Genomic DNA, 19,220 nt, shown 5'->3' with positions numbered 1-19,220 from the left:
ACACCATCTGACTTGACCAAAAAAAGAGCAAGTGTTTTATTAAGCTGCTACAATCGAAGGTTCGACAAGTTGTGGCAGTTAAAAATAAACATAAAGTGGAAAGTTTGTATTTACTTTAGCCCAACATCTACGATTTCAGTTTCTTGTGAGTAATAGTTAAGATATTTAAAAGATACTTAAAGTAATACTCCCTGTACTTACTAAAATATGAAAACCAATTAATACCAAAGTGCTAATATCATAAACGACTTGCAAAGATATTGCTTATTTAACAAGAATTTCAGCGGTGTCAGCGCATAAAAAAACAGGACCACCCCATAAAAATGCCATGAACATTGTTACCACACTCACAATTTGGCCAAAATTATGAACATTCGACTAGAGCCTAATCTGCAAAACGTTTAACGATGACAAAGGCGAAGGGAGCGGAATCTGCATGACAATGTGAATTAATTTCAGGCACACGACCACATCCATTCTGGGGATCCCATTTGGGGACAGGACCCATGGAGCAAATGCAAAATGGCCAACGAGGCCATGCAAATCTCGGCCAATTGTGTGTCAAAGATTGATTGACATGGCCGTGGAGGCTGCGTTAAAAATTAAGCACAAGTGGCTAATCAAAAACGCTTAGTATAATGCTTTTTTTTTCTTTCTTTTAAGGGTCGTTTCAGATTTATGGACTTGTGGGTCAGGCCAGCACTTAATTGCCTTTGATATTTTGGAGCCAGGGACATAAACTTTATAAGAAGGATACTGTAACGAAGGAAAGTTTGTGTTTTCTGCAGCGGGTGATTTTTAAAGATAGATACATTGTATACATATGAATGATTTCTGTTAATAAAACACTTTTAAATGAATAAATTTCAACAACCCAAATATTTCCCAATCAAATTTTATAAGTATTGTCTATGGTTTTGTAAAAATTACAGAACTTTTACGAAATATATTAATCCAGTTTATAGCTTTTCCTAAAACGCAGCGTGATGTTTTTTGCTTTTCAATTTGGCGCTCCTTCTTCGTTATCTTAGATTTGTCCACTGAGAGACATTTAGATGGCATTTCAGAGCCAGCATCCACACGTCAGCAATTGTTGTGGGCACAAACGCCGGATGCCTTCAGCGCCCCCAACTCTCGGCGGCGTCTTCGTTCTGTTGCAAGGACACACAGGACACATAGAACACACAGCTATTGCGCACTTGCAATTCCTTTTCTCCGCTTTCCCCTTTCTCCAGTTGCCATTGCCATTGCCATTTCCTCATTTTTCCTTTTGTCCCTCGGCAGCCGCATAAAATTTTCAGTGCCAGCACTGGCTTTCACCGACTTTTCCTGACTTTTCCAGCGACTCCCACATGAGCGATCACTTTAATTGCTGCAGTTTTATTTTGATGCCGGCGGTCATAAACGTAAATAAGAATTTTAGATGGTCCAAAAAAGCGTCGTCTGTCGTGCCGGATTTTCGCCCTCTAATGCATTTTATTGTACTACCCTAATTGGTTTTAAACTTTTGAGATAGAAGTCATAATAAAAAAAATTTACGATTACGATAATACACTATTTTTTGGGTAACAAATCCGCACTATGTCTCTTAATGATAACTATAAAATCCAGCAGTGGCCATCGCACACTTACGGTTTTACAAAAATACACATTGTTTTACTAAATATCATACAAGAGGTTACTTGATCTAGTTTCTAATGCTCATTACTAGCAAAGACTTTTAAGGCATTACTACGAGTTTGTAATATATTTTATTTCAATTTGTATTATAAAATTCCAAAGTAAATGAACAAAAAAGATTTCACGGAAAAGTGGTGGAGATTCTTAGCCCACGTCGTTAACTACTAAAAACAGTCAGACTTTTAGGTGAACGCCTTGATTTGGCTAAACTACGACTGAAAAACAACTAAAAAATGAGTATTTTTGACCAAAATCTGAATTCCAAAAATAAACGATGTACCCCCTTACAAAAAATGCAAAAATGGGTAAAAAAATAAATGTTCCTTAAAGTGATAGGAATCGATAGCATTTGTAGAAAGCTGCTCAAAACAGTCGGTCTTTTAGCTGTACGCCTTGATTTGGCTAAACTACGACTGAAAAACCACTAAAAAATGAGTATTTTTGACCAAAATCTGAATTCCAAAAATAAACGATGTACCCCCTTACAAAAAATACAAAAATGGGTCAAAAAATAAATGTTCCTTAAAGTGATTGGAATCGATAGCATTTGTAGAAAGCTGCTCAAAACAGTCGGTCTTTTAGCTGTACGCCTTGATTTGGCTAAACTACGACTGAAAAACCACTAAAAAATGAGTATTTTTGACCAAAATCTGAATTCCAAAAATAAACGATGTACCCCCTTACAAAAAATGAGAAATTGGGTCAAAAAATAAATGTTCCTTAAAGTGATAGGAATCGATAGCATTTGTAGAAAGCTGCTCAAAACAGTCGGTCTTTTAGCTGTACGCCTTGATTTGGCTAAACTACGACTGAAAAACCACTAAAAAATGAGTATTTTCGACCAAAATTAGAATCCCAAAAATAACCGATGTACCCCCTTACAAAAAATGAGAAATTGGGTCAAAAAATAAATGTTCCTTAAAGTGATAGGAATCGATAGCATTTGTAGAAAGCTGCTCAAAACAGTCGGTCTTTTAGCTGTACGCCTTGATTTGGCTAAACTACGACTGAAAAACCACTAAAAAATGAGTATTTTTGACCAAAATCTGAATTCCAAAAATAAACGATGTACCCCCTTACAAAAAATGCAAAAATGGGTCAAAAAATAAATGTTCCTTAAAGTGATTGGAATCGATAGCATTTGTAGAAAGCTGCTCAAAACAGTCGGTCTTTTAGCTGTACGCCTTGATTTGGCTAAACTACGACTGAAAAACCACTAAAAAATGAGTATTTTCGACCAAAATTAGAATCCCAAAAATAACCGATGCACCCCCTTACAAAAAATGCAAAAATGGGTCAAAAAATAAATGTTCCTTAAAGTGATAGGAATCGATAGCATTTGTAGAAAGCTGCTCAAAACAGTCGGTCTTTTAGCTGTACGCCTTGATTTGGCTAAACTACGACTGAAAAACCACTAAAAAATGAGTATTTTTGACCAAAATCTGAATTCCAAAAATAAACGATGTACCCCCTTACAAAAAATGAGAAAATGGGTCAAAAAATAAATGTTCCTTAAAATGATAGGAATCGATAGCATTTGTAGAAAGCTGCTCAAAACAGTCGGTCTTTTAGCTGTACGCCTTGATTTGGCTAAACTACGACTGAAAAACCACTAAAAAATGAGTATTTTCGACCAAAATTAGAATCCCAAAAATAACCGATGCACCCCCTTACAAAAAATGCAAAAATGGGTCAAAAAATAAATGTTCCTTAAAGTGATTGGAATCGATAGCATTTGTAGAAAGCTGCTCAAAACAGTCGGTCTTTTAGCTGTACGCCTTGATTTGGCTAAACTACGACTGAAAAACCACTAAAAAATGAGTATTTTTGACCAAAATCTGAATTCCAAAAATAAACGATGTACCCCCTTACAAAAAATGAGAAAATGGGTCAAAAAATAAATGTTCCTTAAAATGATAGGAATCGATAGCATTTGTAGAAAGCTGCTCAAAACAGTCGGTCTTTTAGCTGTACGCCTTGATTTGGCTAAACTACGACTGAAAAACCACTAAAAAATGAGTATTTTTGACCAAAATCTGAATTCCAAAAATAAACGATGTACCCCCTTACAAAAAATGAGAAATTGGGTCAAAAAATAAATGTTCCTTAAAGTGATAGGAATCGATAGCATATGTAGAAAGCTGCTCAAAACAGTCGGTCTTTTAGCTGTACGCCTTGATTTGGCTAAACTTCGACTGAAAAACCACTAAAAAATGAGTATTTTCGACCAAAATTAGCATCCCAAAAATAACCGATGTACCCCCTTACAAAAAATGAGAAATTGGGTCAAAAAATAAATGTTCCTTAAAGTGATAGGAATCGATAGCATTTGTAAAAAGCTGCTCAAAACAGTCGGTCATTTAGCTGTACGCCTTGATTTGGCTAAACTACGACTGAAAAACCACTAAAAAATGAGTATTTTTGACCAAAATCTGAATTCCAAAAATAAACGATGTACCCCCTTAAAAAAAATGCAAAAATGGGTCAAAAAATAAATGTTCCTTAAAGTGATTGGAATCGATAGCATTTGTAGAAAGCTGCTCAAAATAGTCGGTCTTTTAGCTGTACGCCATGATTTGGCTAAGCTACGACTGAAAAACCACTAAAAAATGAGTATTTTTGACCAAAATCTGAATTCCAAAAATAAACGATGTACCCCCTTACAAAAAATGAGAAATTGGGTCAAAAAATAAATGTTCCTTAAAGTGATAGGAATCGATAGCATATGTAGAAAGCTGCTCAAAACAGTCGGTCTTTTAGCTGTACGCCTTGATTTGGCTAAATTACGGCGGAAAAACCACTAAAAAATGAGTATTTTCGACCAAAATTAGAATCCCAAAAATAACCGATGTACCCCCTTACAAAAAATGAGAAATTGGGTCAAAAAATAAATGTTCCTTAAAGTGATAGGATTCGATAGCATTTGTAGAAAGCTGCTCAAAACAGTCGGTCTTTTAGCTGTACGCCTTGATTTGGCTAAACTACGACTGAAAAACCACTAAAAAATGAGTATTTTTGACCAAAATCTGAATTCCAAAAATAAACGATGTACCCCCTTACAAAAAATACAAAAATGGGTCAAAAAATAAATGTTCCTTAAAGTGATTGGAATCGATAGCATTTGTAGAAAGCTGCTCAAAACAGTCGGTCTTTTAGCTGTACGCCTTGATTTGGCTAAACTACGACTGAAAAACCACTAAAAAATGAGTATTTTTGACCAAAATCTGAATTCCAAAAATAAACGATGTACCCCCTTACAAAAAATGAGAAATTGGGTCAAAAAATAAATGTTCCTTAAAGTGATAGGAATCGATAGCATTTGTAGAAAGCTGCTCAAAACAGTCGGTCATTTAGCTGTACGCCTTGATTTGGCTAAACTACGACTGAAAAACCACTAAAAAATGAGTATTTTTCACCAAAATCTGAATTCCAAAAATAAACGATGTACCCCCTTACAAAAAATGCAAAATTGGGTCAAAAAATAAATGTTCCTTAAAGTGATAGGAATCGATAGCATATGTAGAAAGCTGCTCAAAACAGTCGGTCTTTTAGCTGTACGCCTTGATTTGGCTAAACTACGACTGAAAAACCACTAAAAAATGAGTATTTTCGACCAAAATTAGAATCCCAAAAATAACCGATGCACCCCCTTACAAAAAATGCAAAAATGGGTCAAAAAATAAATGTTCCTTAAAGTGATTGGAATCGATAGCATTTGTAGAAAGCTGCTCAAAACAGTCGGTCTTTTAGCTGTACGCCTTGATTTGGCTAAACTACGACTGAAAAACCACTAAAAAATTAGTATTTTTGACCAAAATCTGAATTCCAAAAATAAACGATGTACCCCCTTACAAAAAATGAGAAATTGGGTCAAAAAATAAATGTTCCTTAAAGTGATAGGAATCGATAGCATTTGTAGAAAGCTGCTCAAAACAGTCGGTCATTTAGCTGTACGCCTTGATTTGGCTAAACTACGACTGAAAAACCACTAAAAAATGAGTATTTTCGACCAAAATTAGAATCCCAAAAATAACCGATGCACCCCCTTACAAAAAATGCAAAAATGGGTCAAAAAATAAATGTTCCTTAAAGTGATTGGAATCGATAGCATTTGTAGAAAGCTGCTCAAAACAGTCGGTCTTTTAGCTGTACGCCTTGATTTGGCTAAACTACGACTGAAAAACCACTAAAAAATGAGTATTTTTGACCAAAATCTGAATTCCAAAAATAAACGATGTACCCCCTTACAAAAAATGAGAAATTGGGTCAAAAAATAAATGTTCCTTAAAGTGATAGGAATCGATAGCATTTGTAGAAAGCTGCTCAAAACAGTCGGTCATTTAGCTGTACGCCTTGATTTGGCTAAACTACGACTGAAAAACCACTAAAAAATGAGTATTTTCGACCAAAATTAGCATCCCAAAAATAACCGATGTACCCCCTTACAAAAAATGAGAAATTGGGTCAAAAAATAAATGTTCCTTAAAGTGATAGGAATCGATAGCATTTGTAGAAAGCTGCTCAAAACAGTCGGTCATTTAGCTGTACGCCTTGATTTGGCTAAACTACGACTGAAAAACCACTAAAAAATGAGTATTTTCGACCAAAATTAGCATCCCAAAAATAACCGATGTACCCCCTTACAAAAAATGAGAAATTGGGTCAAAAAATAAATGTTCCTTAAAGTGATAGGAATCGATAGCATTTGTAAAAAGCTGCTCAAAACAGTCGGTCATTTAGCTGTACGCCTTGATTTGGCTAAACTACGACTGAAAAACCACTAAAAAATGAGTATTTTTGACCAAAATCTGAATTCCAAAAATAACCGATGCACCCCCTTACAAAAAATGCAAAAATGGGTCAAAAAATAAATGTTCCTTAAAGTGATAGGAATCGATAGCATTTGTAGAAAGCTGCTCAAAACAGTCGGTCTTTTAGCTGTACGCCTTGATTTGGCTAAACTACGACTGAAAAACCACTAAAAAATGAGTATTTTTGACCAAAATCTGAATTCCAAAAATAAACGATGTACCCCCTTACAAAAAATGCAAAAATGGGTCAAAAAATAAATGTTCCTTAAAGTGATAGGAATCGATAGCATTTGTAGAAAGCTGCTCAAAACAGTCGGTCTTTTAGCTGTACGCCTTGATTTGGCTAAACTACGACTGAAAAACCACTAAAAAATGAGTATTTTTGACCAAAATCTGAATTCCAAAAATAAACGATGTACCCCCTTACAAAAAATGCAAAAATGGGTCAAAAAATAAATGTTCCTTAAAGTGATTGGAATCGATAGCATTTGTAGAAAGCTGCTCAAAACAGTCGGTCTTTTAGCTGTACGCCTTGATTTGGCTAAACTACGACTGAAAAACCACTAAAAAATTAGTATTTTTGACCAAAATCTGAATTCCAAAAATAAACGATGTACCCCCTTACAAAAAATGAGAAATTGGGTCAAAAAATAAATGTTCCTTAAAGTGATAGGAATCGATAGCATATGTAGAAAGCTGCTCAAAACAGTCGGTCTTTTAGCTGTACGCCTTGATTTGGCTAAACTTCGACTGAAAAACCACTAAAAAATGAGTATTTTCGACCAAAATTAGCATCCCAAAAATAACCGATGTACCCCCTTACAAAAAATGAGAAATTGGGTCAAAAAATAAATGTTCCTTAAAGTGATAGGAATCGATAGCATTTGTAAAAAGCTGCTCAAAACTGTCGGTCTTTTAGCTGTACGCCTTGATTTGGCTAAATTACGGCGGAAAAACCACTAAAAAATGAGTATTTTCGACCAAAATTAGAATCCCAAAAATAACCGATGTACCCCCTTACAAAAAATGCAAAAATGGGTCAAAAAATAAATGTTCCTTAAAGTGATTGGAATCGATAGCATTTGTAGAAAGCTGCTCAAAACAGTCGGTCTTTTAGCTGTACGCCTTGATTTGGCTAAACTACGACTGAAAAACCACTGAAAAATGAGTATTTTTGACCAAAATCTGAATTCCAAAAATAAACGATGTACCCCCTTATAAAAAATGAGAAATTGGGTCAAAAAATAAATGTTCCTTAAAGTGATAGGAATCGATAGCATTTGTAGAAAGCTGCTCAAAACGGTCGGTCTTTTAGCTGTACGCCTTGATTTGGCTAAACTACGACTGAAAAACCACTAAAAAATGAGTATTTTTGACCAAAATCTGAATTCCAAAAATAAACGATGTACCCCCTTACAAAAAATGCAAAAATGGGTCAAAAAATAAATGTTCCTTAAAGTGATAGGAATCGATAGCATTTGTAGAAAGCTGCTCAAAACAGTCGGTCTTTTAGCTGTACGCCTTGATTTGGCTAAACTACGACTGAAAAACCACTAAAAAATGAGTATTTTTGACCAAAATCTGAATTCCAAAAATAAACGATGTACCCCCTTACAAAAAATGCAAAAATGGGTCAAAAAATAAATGTTCCTTAAAGTGATAGGAATCGATAGCATTTGTAGAAAGCTGCTCAAAACATTCGGTCTTTTAGCTGTACGCCTTGATTTGGCTAAACTACGACTGAAAAACCACTAAAAAATGAGTATTTTCGACCAAAATTAGAATCCCAAAAATAACCGATGCACCCCCTTACAAAAAATGCAAAAATGGGTCAAAAAATAAATGTTCCTTAAAGTGATTGGAATCGATAGCATTTGTAGAAAGCTGCTCAAAACAGTCGGTCTTTTAGCTGTACGCCTTGATTTGGCTAAACTACGACTGAAAAACCACTAAAAAATTAGTATTTTTGACCAAAATCTGAATTCCAAAAATAAACGATGTACCCCCTTACAAAAAATGAGAAATTGGGTCAAAAAATAAATGTTCCTTAAAGTGATAGGAATCGATAGCATATGTAGAAAGCTGCTCAAAACAGTCGGTCTTTTAGCTGTACGCCTTGATTTGGCTAAACTACGACTGAAAAACCACTAAAAAATGAGTATTTTTGACCAAAATCTGAATTCCAAAAATAAACGATGTACCCCCTTATAAAAAATGAGAAATTGGGTCAAAAAATAAATGTTCCTTAAAGTGATAGGAATCGATAGCATTTGTAGAAAGCTGCTCAAAACGGTCGGTCTTTTAGCTGTACGCCTTGATTTGGCTAAATTACGGCTGAAATTACGACTATGTTTTCGCTCTAAAAACTCCTTTTTTTGCTGCCAACGCTACAGAGGGAGTAGCGTTCCCTGCTTAAATGTGGTCCAACTGATGGATGGCGTTCGTCTTCATCCTCCACCGGCTGCATGAACGATAGTCAGTATGTTCGGGACAGGGGCAGCAACTAGATGCCCTCCAAGTGGCGTACGTCAAGTGCCAGCAAACATGAAATTTGATTACCAAAACACAAAGGTCCTGCTCTCTGCCACCCGCATTTTAGCCCAGTATGATTAATCGTAACTGCATATGCAGCTGCATTCGGACCGGAAGCCACTAGTTAATCAGTTACCGTCTCTTGGCCAGGCCAAGAAAGCGCCAGACTGTGGTTACTAATTATGTTGTGACTGGAAATGGGACTCCCCCGCTTCGCCAGCAAAATGTGTGCATGCTCTCACTATTCCGAGACGTTTGACCGCACTGAGAGAAAATATTTAAATGTTATTAATGAGATATACATTTGAAACAGCTGCTTTTAACCAAATTAAAAAATATTTATATTTAGCTCGCAATTAAGTGCCCTATCAAATGGCACTCAAACCTTAGGATTTTAATGTTTGACCATAAAAAAATTTAGTTTCCGAATAGGATGGAGATCACTATTGTTGTTAGTTACAGCTAACAACGTTTTGAAATTTAGCCATAATTTTTTCTCCTAGTGCATCCATGCTGTGGTGACAAATGCAATAAAGAGCGAAAGCGAGAAGCCTTCGCTGACGAGGGTTGGGAAATGTGGGGGCTTACTGTTGCCAGTTTGATTAATGATGGCGATTGCCGGGACCCATGGCAAGGAGGGGGTTTTCTGAGGGGGATTCCTTTGACAGTGTGACCCCCGTTCGGCCACTTTCATGGTCAGGCCACTTTATTATTGCGAGAGGAACTAAGTTGTCTGCCCAGGCGGCCATAAAACATCTTCGCAGTCATTTTAAATCGGAGAAAACAGTGCGCCACAAGCGCCGTGAATCAATCAGGGGTGGCTGGCGCAAGTAGGCGGAATGGGGGGCGTAACCCGAGTGCAGCCCCACTGTCATCAATGTTTACGACTGGCCATAATGACGAAACACTGGGAAAAGAAGAAGATTGGCATGGTATAATCAAAAGGACACGCAGCCTCATCAAGTTTTTCGCATTTTCGGGGGCATCCCCTTTGTTGTTCGGCCAGCCATTGTTGTTGCGAACAATGCGTGAAAATAAAATGACCGATAATGAGTGCGTTCCCGGGCCAAAAGAGATCCAAGTTTTGCCAGCCCTGCAGCCATTCATATCCATGTGCTGACAGCAAATTGTCCAGAAACTCAAAAAGGCAGCAAGCCGTTGAAGCCATAAAACGGTCAGCAAACAGCAAAAAGCAGAACCCCAAAAGGCGCCCCCCTCTATAAACATTCATAAAGGTTGGCAACAAAAATATGAACGAAAAACCAAGAAAACAAGAAAAGGTTTAAGCTGTAGATGTTGCCCAAGGTCATAAAATTGTGCGAAATGCGCCAGCTGATGGTGTGAATTGTTTTCGGAGCAGTCCCATCTCTTAGCCGATTGGGAATGTCGCACAGTGTGCTTTAGAGGATATTTTGATGGCCGGGCAAATTTGAATTACTACAGTGTTGCCAGACTGCAGAGTGATATTGACAGATAATGTTAATGTTATTAACAGTGAGCTTACGAGAGTTAGTGGCTACACTTTTAATTTAAAAGTATATCGATATACCAAATGCAAAATCGAGGCGGCATTTTGTAATAACTTAAACGGAAACATTATAATAACTGATAGTACAGGTAAACACGCATTGTAATTTAGCAATCAATTGGGGTTCCAAAATATCTGCATTCGCTTATGCACGTAATTGTTCGACTGGATTCGCGTGGGCCTCTAATTGAAAATATCAGCATTCTCTAGGGCCTCTAAACAATACAATTCTTCTGAATGTGTGACTTGATGCAGTTAATATTAATTTTGCTATTGGGGATCTTGAACCTCCCTAATCTGAACTGAAATCAGTGTTCTCAGGTTCCGCTTCCTCAGCTGGAGCTAGGCGTATTTGCACTGCAAAAGGTGGGGATTGCTAAGTAAAGGCCAACTTGAAATTGGGGACATAGATTGAAACTTACCACGTCGACTTGCCACTATTATTACTGCTCTGATTCGAATCGGGGCCTGGGATCGCGATCGACGTGGTGGTGGTGGTGGTGGCGGTGGGGGTGGAGGTGGTGGTGGATTCTCACCCGGGATTAGATTGTCCCTGGTAAGAGTGATTCTTAGACCTACGAGCCGTGATGGTGCTTGGTTAACCTCGGTCCCCGCGTTTAATTCCGCTCGGCGGGCCCTCTCCCTGGCAGCCCTACGCCGACGGTTCCTCCTACTTTGCGAATTCTCCCGGCGGTTCACCGGCACATGGATAGGCACCCTATTCTGCAAGTAAATCCTGTCGCCCGACGCACTAATTCGATTCCGCAGCCTTCTCAAAACTCTTCGTATTCTTTGCCAGTTTAGTTGATTGCCTTGTTCGCAAGCCTTCTCAAAAATAAAAACCATTTTCGGTGGACGCACAAATTTTACCGACAATCCTAAACTCACCCGTGTTGGCAATTTGCTCGTACCCATTTTACAAATTTTCAAATCAATAAAATTTTCAACGTTTTTTTTTTTAAGGAAAACTGTGGTGCTGCCTCTGTCGACGGAGCAGTAATACTGACTACTCTCACACAGCCGGGATCTAACTTCTCTGACACCGCCCACAAAGGCTTACTTTGATCGGGATTTTCGTTAAAAAAAAAACCGACTACTGTTTCTAAACACAAAAGCACACTTCGATCTCGTACATACTTTTCCACGAATGCATCATAGACAACTATGCCTTCAATTGCTTAGTTTTTCAAAAAATACCAATAATTGCAGGTTTTGAAAAAACGTACAAAATGTACATAAATATCTTCAAAATAAGTACAAGTGCGGTCTTTACAAAACGATTTGCGTACGATTTAATAAAAAAAAAGGTAGAGGACAGCGAGAGATGTTCGTGAAAAATGCGAGGATGCATCAGGACTCAGTCCCGACTACATGAAGTCATCCGACTCGTTGCCCGCATCGTAGTTGGTGCGCATGTTCTCACTCTTCTGGAGGGAGGCGTAGCTGCGCAGCTCCGCCTCCAGCTGCCGCTGCTTGGCAGCCTCCTTCTCCTGATCGCGGCGCTCCCGCTGCATCTTCTTCTGATCCTGGCGCTCGGCGGCATCGCGGGCCTCTCGCAGCCCGCGGAAGTCGGGATGCTCCTCCTCCGTCTTTGTCCTGTTCAAGCGGTTCACAATCTCATTGATGCGCTTCTCCAAGCGGATGCGACGGACGGCCTTCTCATCGTGATAGGCCACCTGACCGGGCTCCATATCCGGGGTCTTCTTAAGGTTCTCCCACATGGTGTAGACCACCTCCAGGTTGTTCACCTTGTTGCCCTGGATGCTGTTGGCCTTGCACAGCTGGGCGGCGTCCACCAGGACATCGCTGGGTATGTCGTCGATGGTCTGACCCTTGCGGAGTCTCAGGTACACATGGGCCGACGACAGGTCGTGTACGTGGAACCACACGTCCTCCGGCCATCCCCAGCGGATCAGCTCCTCGTTCTCGTGCTTATCGCGACCCATGTAAAGCATCGCCGGCGGCTGGACTATGTTGCTCTTGAAGTAGAACACCATTTTGCTAAATTTCTTTTCTTTTAGGACAATGAAAGGGATAAACTGGTGGCCACCGGCTGCTCCGTTCGTTTAAAGGGGTTTTTTTTGGTATCGTTTCGGCTTGTGCTGGTGGCCTGGTCCCGTCATGTACCTGAATAAAATGAAAATATATATATTGCGTTGTTTAATGGAATTAATTAATAGTTCGATTTTATTTTATTTACAGCCGGTGTTGTCGATATCGATAGCCAATGGGTAAACGAAATGAAGTCGATAAGAGGAGAGATGGCATGCCACCATCGACACTATCGATATTATCATCGATGGTTTTACCATATCCAGCTTAGTGTGGCCAGCTCACGTGTTGTCAAAACATTAAAATAAAATATACCATTAAAAAATTACAATTTTCTAAAAACAAATTTTTGAAAATTTATTTTATAATATTAACTGAAATGACCTTGACCCGGGAATCTGCTCGTGAGCTCTGTCGCACCTGTCTGCTCCAATTAGACAAGGAACACATCAAATCAGAGTTCCAATCAGAGGAGATCCCAATCAGCCAGGAGCTGCAGCAGTTGCTCAATTTGAATCCCTCCCAGGATTTGGAAAACCAGGACATGGAGCAGTGGCTGCCGAATGAACTGTGCCTGGAGTGCCGTATTTTAGTCCAGAACTTCGAGAGGTTTCGGAGAAAAGCCGAGGATTGCAGAAAGCAGCTGCTGGAAATGCTGAAGAAGGACCCACGGAAACCCACTTTCGAAGTGGTCTACGAGGATGGGGAGGGGGACGAGAGGTCGCTGCACAGTCTGGAACCCCCCGAACCCGAGCCCGACCCAGATCCCATCGATGAACCGGCCCTTAGGAGGGATAAGTCCCCTAAAAAGGCATCCAGGGGCTCGAGGAACACTCTGAAGTGCTCTCTGTGCCGGCACAGCTTTGCCCACCAGATCACCTTGGCGGCCCACATCCGCAAAGTCCACGAGGGCAGTAAGCGGCCCTTCCAGTGCGACCAGTGCGAGAAGGCGTACAGCTTCATGGGCGGCCTGTACACCCACATTCGGGAGGTTCATGCTCCCAAGGAGCGGCGTCATCCCTGCGACCAGCCAGGATGCGAGAGGGTCTACACCAGCCGCATAGCCATGCAGAAGCACAAACGGCTGAAGCACAGTCCCCGGGAGAGGGACTCCTTTAAGAAGTTCATCTGCGAACAGTGCGGCGCCAGCTTTAATCAGTCGGCGAATCTTAAGTATCATCTGAAGACGAAACATCCCACGGAGGACGAGGTGGCCGCTAAGGAAGGCGGCGCTGGGGAGCGGCACTTCTGCGATATCTGCCAAAAGGAGTTCCATTCGCGATACACGCTCAAGTACCACACTTTGCAGCAGCACGAGGGGCAGGAGGAGCTGCCCCACGAATGCCAGGTCTGTGGCCGCCGGATGGCCAAGAAGTTCATGCTGCTGCAGCACATGCTGATGCACTCCAGCGACAAGCTGCCCTGCGAGCACTGCGGCCGGAGGTTCGCCAGAAGATTCGAGCTGGAGGCCCACGTGAGGGCGGTCCACCTGAAGCTCAAGCCCTTCGCGTGTCGCCACTGCCCAGAGAGCTTTGCTTCGAGGAAGACTCTGCGGCACCATGAGTACATCCACACGGGGGAGAAGCCCTACGTGTGCAGCACCTGCGGACAAGCCTTCCGCCAGCAGACGTGCCTCAAAAACCACCGGAAGGTGCACGACAAGTAGTCTTAACTAGCATTAGAGTTGTTTCTTAATTAAAGTGGTTAAGTACAAAATGGGCTTGTTTTGGAGCTTCTCCAGGTGATGGTAGGCAATCACAGGACATAGTAGGACACAGGTCAAACAACATTTTCTACAAAAACACCGGGTATAAACTTAATTAGCTTTAATGACCAGTAAATTGTCAATTACATGGCTTCAGGCAGAGTCCGGTGGCTTGGCTGTGGGATCCACCTGTGTGCTGTGCTGCTCCCGTTCGATGTAGGCGGGCAGATCCTCGAGAGGTCGATAGTACAGGTGCACCGCCTGCGATCCGGCCATCATGGCTGCCAAGGCGCAGCCGAGGAACTTCATGTACTGGCCCCAGGAGACTCCGGCGGGCATTTTGCTTAGTCAGTGCTGGATGCGGGACGCGCCTGCAGATGCTGCTGCTCCTCCACGTAGTTCTTGGCCTGGCGACGCTTAAAAGTGCGATCTGCAAGAAGTTTTGTTATTAGACCCAAAAAGAGGCCATTTGGGCGAGGAAGTCTCACAGAAATTGGTCTCGCCCACTGTCCAATTGATCATGGAGAACTCCAGGCCTGCGCCCAGCAGGAAGAAGAGCGGCAGGAAGCGGTAGACACCGAAGCGTTTCTTTCCGGGCCAACTGTCCAGCAGACGACGCACGGATCCGCTGTACGAACTCATGTGTTTTCAGCCGGCGATTATATAACTCCGTGTCTTTCCCGCCCTTTGCCAGGCGAAATTCAAGCAAGCCGTGTGTGTGCAGTGCCTCCGTCACATGTGTGTGTTGGTTCTCTATGAAGTTTAATAGAAAACGCTTGAATTTCTTGCTTTGTTTATTTGTTATCTGTCAAAAATAAAGATCATCTCCATTTACCTCTCGTTTCAGTTTCCACTCGTTTCGTTCCGGTCCTCAGCAATCAGCTGTTCAATTAGAGATGTGCAAGGGACAAGGTATAAGTGATGGGCTCACGATATGTAAACCACTGAAAAGCACTTTTGCTAGCGGGAAAATTATTTATTTACAGTGAAATATAATTCATTTCAATCTCCGAAAACTTCCTTTCGCTTATCATTCAAATATATGAATATATGCATATATACCAAACAATTTGTCTTTCCATTTCGTGAGTGTGGGAGTGGAGACCCCTCCCGCTACCATCTCCAATTGCTCATCTCTAATATTGAATTGCAAAAAAAATCGAGCTTAAATAGTAAACAAAAATGATACATAGTCTTTTTATAGTGAACAGCGGCGGGTAAGTAAATATTTATGTACGCCATGAAGAACCGGTGTAACCCTAGCTTATCCCACAATCAGCGAGGTCTTCCTGGAAAAGCACTGGCGCTCGGTGGTCTCGCGATCCGTGTGCGAATACTTCCTCGACGCCCAGCGAGCCGCTCCATATGTAAGCCGCCCCTGCCACGTATGGTCTACATATGTAGCTTATATGCTGACCATAGCTTTCGATTCCAGGACGTGCCGCCGGTGATAGCCACGCCCCACTACTACCTGATCACGGTGCAAAGGGACGCGGTGTCCCTGGTGGCCGCCTGCAAGCAGGAGGTGCCGCCACTCTTCGTCATCGAGTTCCTGCATCGCGTGGTGGACACCTTTCAGGACTACTTCGGCGACTGCTCTGAGTCCGTGATCAAGGACAACTATGTGGTCGTCTACGAGCTGCTGGACGAGATGCTGGACAACGGCTTCCCGCTGGCCACCGAGAGCAACATCCTCAAGGAGCTGATCAAGCCGCCCAACATCCTGCGCACCATTGCCAACACGGTGACGGGCAAGAGCAAGTGGGTCCAATGATGCACATCCCTCCCCCCCAAAACAACAATCTTGTTAATCCGCTTGTGTGTATTCCAAAGTGTGAGCACCACCCTGCCATCGGGCCAGCTGTCGGCGATTCCCTGGCGCCGGAGTGGCGTGAGGTACACCAACAACGAGGCGTACTTCGATGTCATCGAGGAGGTGGACGCTATCATAGACAAGTCGGGATCCACGGTGTTTGCGGAAATCCAGGGATACGTAAGTATTTCACTTGGGAGAAACCCTCTCAAAATCAGTATATTAATGCTTCACAATCTTAATGGATGAATAATATCCAAGAGAAAATGAAACTAGCGCCGCATACAGCGTAATCTATTTTGAAAACTCTTTTTCAGATTGACTGCTGCATCAAGTTATCCGGCATGCCCGATCTAACGTTGTCCTTCATGAATCCTCGCCTCTTCGACGACGTGTCCTTCCATCCATGCGTGCGCTTCAAACGCTGGGAGGCGGAGCGCCTGCTCTCCTTCATCCCGCCCGATGGCAACTTCCGCCTGATGTCGTATCACATAAGCTCCCAGTCCGTGGTGGCCATACCCATCTACATCAGGCACAATTTCTCGATCAAAACGGGGGAGCAGGGACGTCTGGATCTGACGATTGGGCCCAGGAACACCCTGGGACGCACTGTGGACAAGGTGAAGCTGGAGCTGACCATGCCGCGATGCGTGCTCAACTGCCTGCTGACGCCGAACCAGGGCAAGTACACCTTCGATTCGGTGACCAAGACACTGTCCTGGGATGTGGGACGCATCGATGTGTCCAAGCTGCCAAATATTAGGGGATCGGTAAGCAAGAGATATAATAACTATGGAATATAGGTATTCAAAGAATGCTTACATTAAACACATTTTACCCCTACTCCACTAGGTTTCCATCACTCCCGGAACGACCAACATCGATGCCAATCCCTCCGTGAACGTCCAGTTCCAGATCTCGCAGCTGGCCGTCTCCGGGCTGAAGGTGAATCGCCTGGACATGTACGGCGAGAAGTACAAGCCCTTCAAGGGTGTCAAATACCTGACCAAGGCGGGCAAGTTCCAGGTGCGGATGTAGACGAGATCAGCATCCCGATTCCGATTCTGATTCCGATTCCAGCTTTAATTAAGTGCTAACGTTAAGTGTATTCCACTGTTGTATGTCATTCGATTTCTGTGCCCCCGTCTCTCCCCTCTCCCTCTCTCTCTCTCTATCTCATCTATGTATCTATATCTACCCATAAAAGTTAAACTCCAAGTGTAGTCGTCGTGTGGTTGTTCTTGGGCGGCGACGCCATGTTCGAAGAGTTGGAATGCGAGAATCGATCGGCAATGAAGTTGCAAGTCTTCGAGTGGCGTGGCATGGCAATGGCTCCGTCGACTCCAAGTCACTCCACTCGATTCCACTGCGCCTGGCAACAGCCAGCGAGGAAACCAATAAATTTAAATGAAAATGCAAAACTTGATTTTGCAGCCAGGCCAACGCATTTAGCATACGAATAGTATGTATACATCTCTTTATGGATGTGTGTGCGCAACGGAGGGGAGTGGAGATTCGCTCAAGTGGATTTTCAGACAAGTACTCGGTGTACATAAGTGGAGGCAAACAGAATATGGAAGTATTCCAAATTAATATCATGAAAATAAAGCAAATATTTATGTACCCTTAACATATTTACAAGAAAGTTTCCTTATATGCCTTTAATGATTGATTAATGATGATAATATTAATGATATTATTATCAGATTATGATAATAATGATATTATTTCTTAAAACATTAAATTCATGACTGGAGAGGGAGACTATAATAATAATGATACTATTTTTATTAAAGTTATTAAATTCACTACTGGAGGTTCCACTGTTTCGGGCTCGTTATCTCCTTATACAACCTTAGCTGCATTTTTGTCTGTGGCCGAGACCGGCAACCGGTTTGCCCCTGCCACGCCCCCTGTCCCTTGGCCCGCCCTCCCCCTTAACCCACTGCAGCCGGAGCAGCAGCAGCTTCTAGGCTTTTGGGCGCGGCGTGCAACGGTAGCCAACAAGCGCCACCGAAAGGCGACTTCGACCATGGCTAGACATGTTATACACACACACAGAGAGCCGGCTCTGGGCCGGGTCCAAAAATCCGGACCCCGAACGGATCGAGAAAATAACTCAGGTTTCGAGTCCAGCTCGCGAGTCATTTTTCAAGCGTGGGAAACACTCGTTAAAGGCTAAGCCAGTTCTACAAAAAAAACAGGGGGGGGGGGGGGGGTATGGGGGAGTCAGCACAATTCGCCACACAGCATGGTGGCATGCCCCAAAAACCAGAGTCCAGCAGCCCTATCCATCCATGTCCATGCCATTCCATTCCAATGCGAGGCGTTTTTAAACGCTCATTAACAGCGGGCGACAAGAGTTCGTTGCCTAAGTCTTTCGTTTTGCCCTCCTAGGGCTTCCTATCGCCTTCCCTTTTCCCCCTGCCGAGAATGGAGATCCTCTGGCATTTAACCGCCGTAATTGATAGCGCATTTCATACGGCTCGATTGTGAATGTTTTCCATCTCATTTGCATTTCCCATCGCTCGAGGGAGAGCCATTTAAAATCAAGAATTAAAAGGCAGAAATCTAGGAGTCGAATATTACCATACCCTAGACAAAAACAAAAAATTAAGTGGGATCCAGACAAAAATATATACTAATTTATGTTTTAAACCAGAGTTATACATTTCTGATTTTATTAAAGAAATTTTTCTTATTATTGATTAATTACAGCCTCGGCGAGGGTATCAAATGTAATAATTAAAATTCCCCTGTAGAAATGTTAATGGCATTTGGAATTATTGCAGTTCATGAACAGATTTGTAGCACCTGAATGTGTTTTTTAATGAGCCCCTTGAGGTGTCGATGAAGCCTCATAAATTTCCTCTTTGAGCGAGAATGCACGTGATTTCGTGCCCTCATACATGTTTTAATCGATACAAAATCCTGTTCGCCCCATAAGCATTAAATGGTTTTGTTTAGCTTCTGTTTGGTAATACTCGTATGCTCCAGTAAAGTTTAACTATTAACGCCATGCTAAGTGATTTTAAATGGATGCAAATGCAGCACTGCATTTGATCTACTTTCAATTTGAAATGTTTGAACAGCCGAGGT

General features: G+C 41.9%; 6 protein-coding genes across 6 annotated transcripts; 2 read left to right on the top strand and 4 right to left on the bottom strand.

The window, feature by feature from the left end:
• Positions 1-10,594: 10,594 nt before the first annotated feature.
• On the bottom strand, positions 10,595-11,594 carry LOC108016636 (serine/arginine repetitive matrix protein 1-like). The gene is made up of 3 exons (XM_017083333.4): positions 11,440-11,594; positions 10,974-11,376; positions 10,595-10,908 (listed from the first exon to the last, which is right to left on the bottom strand). The coding sequence occupies exons 1-3, from the start codon at positions 11,464-11,466 to the stop codon at positions 10,844-10,846; spliced, it is 495 nt and encodes a 164-aa protein (XP_016938822.1). The 5' UTR covers positions 11,467-11,594; the 3' UTR covers positions 10,595-10,843.
• Positions 11,595-11,754: 160 nt separating this feature from the next.
• LOC108016635 (coiled-coil domain-containing protein 25) lies at positions 11,755-12,881 on the bottom strand. The gene is made up of 2 exons (XM_017083332.4): positions 12,752-12,881; positions 11,755-12,678 (listed from the first exon to the last, which is right to left on the bottom strand). The coding sequence occupies exon 2, from the start codon at positions 12,546-12,548 to the stop codon at positions 11,919-11,921; it is 630 nt and encodes a 209-aa protein (XP_016938821.2). The 5' UTR covers positions 12,549-12,678; positions 12,752-12,881; the 3' UTR covers positions 11,755-11,918.
• Positions 12,862-14,323, top strand: LOC108016623 (zinc finger protein 664). Its single transcript, XM_017083318.4, has one exon. The coding sequence runs from the start codon at positions 12,983-12,985 to the stop codon at positions 14,267-14,269; it is 1,287 nt and encodes a 428-aa protein (XP_016938807.2). The 5' UTR covers positions 12,862-12,982; the 3' UTR covers positions 14,270-14,323.
• Positions 14,324-14,414: 91 nt separating this feature from the next.
• sloth2 (sloth 2) lies at positions 14,415-14,647 on the bottom strand. Its single transcript, XM_017083320.4, has one exon. It carries the CDS (start codon positions 14,645-14,647, stop codon positions 14,462-14,464), a length of 186 nt encoding a protein of 61 aa, XP_016938809.1. The 3' UTR covers positions 14,415-14,461.
• Positions 14,415-15,282, bottom strand: sloth1 (sloth 1). The gene is made up of 3 exons (XM_017083319.4): positions 15,144-15,282; positions 14,797-15,061; positions 14,415-14,738 (listed from the first exon to the last, which is right to left on the bottom strand). The coding sequence occupies exons 2-3, from the start codon at positions 14,948-14,950 to the stop codon at positions 14,653-14,655; spliced, it is 240 nt and encodes a 79-aa protein (XP_016938808.2). The 5' UTR covers positions 14,951-15,061; positions 15,144-15,282; the 3' UTR covers positions 14,415-14,652.
• A 109-nt stretch (positions 15,283-15,391) lies between these two features.
• On the top strand, positions 15,392-17,344 carry cm (AP-3 complex subunit carmine). The gene is made up of 6 exons (XM_017083301.4): positions 15,392-15,525; positions 15,588-15,675; positions 15,744-16,069; positions 16,142-16,301; positions 16,439-16,891; positions 16,974-17,344. Exons 1-6 carry the CDS (start codon positions 15,491-15,493, stop codon positions 17,157-17,159), a joined length of 1,248 nt encoding a protein of 415 aa, XP_016938790.1. The 5' UTR covers positions 15,392-15,490; the 3' UTR covers positions 17,160-17,344.
• The last annotated feature ends 1,876 nt before the right edge of the window (positions 17,345-19,220 follow it).

The sequence above is a fragment of the Drosophila suzukii genome, chromosome X (assembly GCF_043229965.1).
Source record: "Drosophila suzukii chromosome X, CBGP_Dsuzu_IsoJpt1.0, whole genome shotgun sequence".
Taxonomy (NCBI): Eukaryota; Metazoa; Arthropoda; class Insecta; order Diptera; family Drosophilidae; genus Drosophila; species Drosophila suzukii.
Note: the sequence above shows the minus strand (reverse complement) of the source record. Positions and strands in the feature narration are given on the sequence as shown.

Excerpts from the sequence above, each read along its gene's own strand:
- LOC108016635 (XM_017083332.4), bottom strand. The coding sequence starts at position 12,548 with ATGGTGTTCTACTTCAAGAGCAACATAGTCCAGCCGCCGGCGATGCTT.
- sloth2 (XM_017083320.4), bottom strand. The coding sequence starts at position 14,647 with ATGCCCGCCGGAGTCTCCTGGGGCCAGTACATGAAGTTCCTCGGCTGC.
- LOC108016623 (XM_017083318.4), top strand. The coding sequence starts at position 12,983 with ATGACCTTGACCCGGGAATCTGCTCGTGAGCTCTGTCGCACCTGTCTG.
- sloth1 (XM_017083319.4), bottom strand. The coding sequence starts at position 14,950 with ATGAGTTCGTACAGCGGATCCGTGCGTCGTCTGCTGGACAGTTGGCCC. Across the intron at positions 14,739-14,796 it reads AGTGGGCGAGACCAATTTCT|ATCGCACTTTTAAGCGTCGC; the intron begins GTGAGACTTCCT and ends AACTTCTTGCAG.
- LOC108016636 (XM_017083333.4), bottom strand. The coding sequence starts at position 11,466 with ATGGGTACGAGCAAATTGCCAACACGG. Across the intron at positions 11,377-11,439 it reads CGAGCAAATTGCCAACACGG|GCTTGCGAACAAGGCAATCA; the intron begins GTGAGTTTAGGA and ends ATTTTTGAGAAG. Across the intron at positions 10,909-10,973 it reads AATAGTGGCAAGTCGACGTG|TGCAAATACGCCTAGCTCCA; the intron begins GTAAGTTTCAAT and ends CACCTTTTGCAG.
- cm (XM_017083301.4), top strand. The coding sequence starts at position 15,491 with ATGATACATAGTCTTTTTATAGTGAACAGCGGCGG. Across the intron at positions 15,526-15,587 it reads TTTATAGTGAACAGCGGCGG|CGAGGTCTTCCTGGAAAAGC; the intron begins GTAAGTAAATAT and ends TCCCACAATCAG. Across the intron at positions 16,892-16,973 it reads TGCCAAATATTAGGGGATCG|GTTTCCATCACTCCCGGAAC; the intron begins GTAAGCAAGAGA and ends CTACTCCACTAG.